This window comes from Gekko japonicus, unplaced genomic scaffold, assembly GCF_001447785.1.
Source record: "Gekko japonicus isolate JY-2015 unplaced genomic scaffold, Gekko_japonicus_V1.1 scaffold1972, whole genome shotgun sequence".
In the NCBI taxonomy this organism is placed as follows: domain Eukaryota; kingdom Metazoa; phylum Chordata; class Lepidosauria; order Squamata; family Gekkonidae; genus Gekko; species Gekko japonicus.
Window position 1 is genome coordinate 273,875 of NW_015159774.1, and position 3,783 is coordinate 277,657.

General features: G+C 44.6%; 1 protein-coding gene across 1 annotated transcript in view; it reads right to left on the reverse strand.

Annotated features, from left to right (window-relative positions):
* Positions 1–3,783, reverse strand: part of CHAF1A (chromatin assembly factor 1 subunit A) — a 46,748-nt gene that overhangs the window by 16,794 nt on the left and 26,171 nt on the right. The window contains exon 10 of the mRNA XM_015406749.1: positions 1,207–1,287. Coding sequence (XP_015262235.1) covers positions 1,207–1,287 — 81 coding nt within the window. The remainder of the gene's footprint in view (positions 1–1,206; positions 1,288–3,783) is intronic.

The window sequence follows — 3,783 nt, forward strand, 5'->3', positions numbered from 1 at the left end:
TTGCCCCAGACCAAGAGTTCCTATCTATACCTTGTGGCTAATAGTCCCTGATGGACCTCTGCTCCATATGCTTATCTAATTCCCTCTTGAAGCTGTCCATGCTTGTAGCCGCCGCCACCTCCTGTGGCAGTGAATTCCATGTGTTAATCACTCTTTGGGTGAAGAAGGACTTCCTTTTATCTGTTCTAACCCGACTGCTCAGCAGTTTCATGGAGTGCCCACGAGTTCTTGTATTGTGAGAAAGAGAGAAAAGTACTTCTTTCTCTACCTGCTCTATCCCATGCATAATCTTATAAGCCTCGATCATGTGACCCCTCCAGTCGTCGTTTCTCCAAACTAAAGAGCCCCAAGCATTTTAACCTTTCTTCATAGGGAAAGTGTTCCAACCCTTTACCGCACTGTTTCCAATGGTGTAATATCCTTTTTGAGGTATGGTGTGGTGACCAGAACTGTACACAGTACTCCAAATGAGGTTGCACCATCGATTTATACAGGGGCGTTATGATACTGGCTGATTTGTTTTCTCAGGGTTCCAGCCCCCGTTACCTGCTCCCTTGGAGGCTTTGGGTAGTTTCAATTTTCTATTCAAATCATTTGCCACCTTGGCGTAGTGCTTAAGAGTGGTGGACTTTAAATCTGGGAGAACCGGGTTTGATTTCCCATTCCTCCACATGAAGCTGCTGGCATGACCTTGGGTCACAAGTTCTCTCAGAGCTGTTCTCTCAGGAGCAGCCCTCGAAAGAGCTCTCCCAGCCCCACCTACCTCACGGGGTGTCTGTTGTGGGGAGGGGAAGGGAAAGGAGATTATAAGCCGCACTGAGACTCTGAGTGAGCAGTGGGGTATAAATCCAATCTTCTCTTCTTTTTACTTATGACTCTGCACTGTGTTTTAATGCTGGTCTAATTTAACTCAGATTATTGTGTTCTTATTCTGTTGTAAACCACCCTAAACCCTGCTAGCGGGGCAGGGCGGCCTAAATGTCTAAATAATAAAATAAATAAATAAATGTGGTGGTTGTGGTGGGGGACATATTTAAAAATAAGAATCATAAAACTGATCCGATAAGGAAACAAAAGCCAACGAAGGTTTCGGTCTACAGCAAGCAAGTCAGGCACCAAATCTGGACCTCCTAGTCCCAGTATCTTTGCTTGGGGGGGCACAGAGGGTACCTCCCACCTGTGGAGACAACCCAGCCGCAGCCTTACCCCTTCGCTGTGAGAGAGAGACTCGCCGGGCTCTTCTTCCTCCCACTCCTCATCACTCTCCACTTCGTAGTCCAGGAGCGTCTGCAGAGAAAATCAGTACAGTCTTATCAATAAAGGTGTTTTGGTTTAGAAGCAGTGCAGGTTGTGTCAATTGTTGTTGGTGTTCATTTAACTTATACCCCCGCCCTATCTTGCGAGTGGGCTCAGGTCGGCTGACAACATAAAATCCATAAGCCAATAAAACCAACGAAACAACGGAGGGCACAATAAAACAACAACAACAAACCCCGCGCCTCATATCAGGTGGCTGCAGGTTACCCTAGAAAGCTCCGGTGCCCAATAAGATGATCTAAACCAGCAGGGCGCTGGGAAAGGGCCATAAACAGGGGAGGCCAGAAGGGTTGAACGTCTGCCGCCTCAACAGCTCTATTTTACAGGCCCCGCGAAACTGTAATAGGTCCCGCAGGGCCCTGATCTCGGTTGGGAGCACGTTCCACCAGGTTCGGGCAGGGCCGAAAAAGCCCTTGACCTGGTTGAGGCTAAGCAGACGTCCCTCGGGCCGGGGATCACTGGGAGGTGCTGATTAGAAGAGCGTAAAGATCTCTGGGGCTCATATGGGTAGGCCTGAGGAGTGGCTCACGCGGGCAGACTGCACATAGCTTAGAGGAAAAGGCAACATAGGATGGTCCACACCCACAATATTCCTGCAAAGCAGATGCACCCATATCCAAAAGCCTTCTGGTGAATGCCTAGAAACATTCTAGCATAAGAACATAAGAGCAGCCAACGTTGGATCAGTCCAACCCTCTGTCACACAGTGGCCAGAAATACCAGGTCCCATCAGGAGGTCAAGCAGTGGGGCCAGGACACTAGAAGCCCCCCCACTGTTACCCCCCCAAGCACCAAGAATACAGAGCATCACCTGCCCCAGACTGAGAGTTCCTGTCTATACCTTGCGGCTAATAGACACTGATGGACCTCTGCTCCATATAAGAACATAAGAGAAGCCAATGTTGGATCAGGCCAATGGCCCATCCAGTCCAGCACTGTGTCACACAGAGGCCAAAAATAACCAGGTGCCACCAGGAGGTCCAGCAGTGGGGCCAGGAGTCTAGGAACCCTCCCCCTGTTGCCCCCACCCACAGCACCAAGAATACAGAGCATCCCTTGCCCCAGCCTGAGAGTTCCTATCTATACCTTGTGGCTAATAGCCCCTGATGGACCTCTGCTCCTTATGTTTATCTAATTCCCTTTTTTTTGGTATATTTATTTATAGTTTTTTTTAACATAACAGCATAGAAAAAAAAGTATTTTGAGTCTAGTTTTCAAACTTGCTATCTAACCATGCATACACTCTAGTCCATCTTTTGGAGTACAATTCTTCATCTTTTCCTTGTAATATTTAACCTATCCATTTCTGCAATTTCCAACAATCTTTGTATTAGTTCCTCTCTTGGAGGTATTCTATGTGATTTCCAGCATTTAGCAACTAATATTCTTGCAGATGTTAATATATAAGTTCTTATATACAGATCATTTTTTTACAACTATCAGGAAGCATATTTAAGAAAAAGACTTCTGGTGAGAAGGGTAAATAGATATTCATTATATCCATTATTATTTTGCGTATTTTATGCCAATAGTTCTGAATTATTCCACACCTCCACCACATGTGGTAAAAAGTTCCTACATTGTTTCTGCATTTCCAGCAATTATTTGTCATATTTGGGTAACATTTGGCTATTTTATCCGGTGACCATTGCCACCTATGAAACATTTTATAGATATTTTCCTTATGGGGTACTGCTCTCATGAACTTTACTATCAGACCAAGATTCTAAATCTATATTACGTCCTAAATCTTGCATCCAAGTAACCATCATAGTTTTTACTGCTTCATCTTGGCGTAATATCGTGTAACGGAAAATGGTATAACTTTTGAATCATTTTATCATTTGTAGACAACCAAATCTTATCCAAATCATTTTTTGTTCCATAGAAGCCTATTTTGCTGTCTTTGTTATATCTGGTACTTAATTGTAAAGTTTCCCACCATGTTAACTTTATATTTTGTGAAATAGTTAATTCCCTCTTGAAGCCGTCCATGCTTGTAACCGCTGCCACCTCCTGTGGCACTGTGGCTGCCTGCTTATTCTGCCAACACAGATACAGTTCTGAGGCAAGATGATAAGACATCACATCAAATCCTGTTTACCAGGACGCTTAGCTTTGGGGGCTTCTGATATGGCTCAGGTCTGAACAGCAGTGCAACGATTGGCATCCGTTAACATTTATACATGACTATTTCCAACTGGGGAGGAAAAATGCACATGTTGTGATAAGTTTTCTGATAGTTAAAAAGAACCCCGCCACCGAAGAGGAAAGACAGCCAGTTAAGAAACTAGGCTGATTGCTTCTTGGCCTTTTGGCTAAGAGCAAGTGAAACTACTGAAGGAGGAGGAGGAGGAGGAAGAAGAAGAAGAAGAAGAAGAAGAAGAAGAAGAAGAAGAAGAAGAAGAAGAAGAAGAAGAAGAAGAAGAAGAAGAAGAAGAAGAAGAAGAAGAAGAAGAAGAAGAA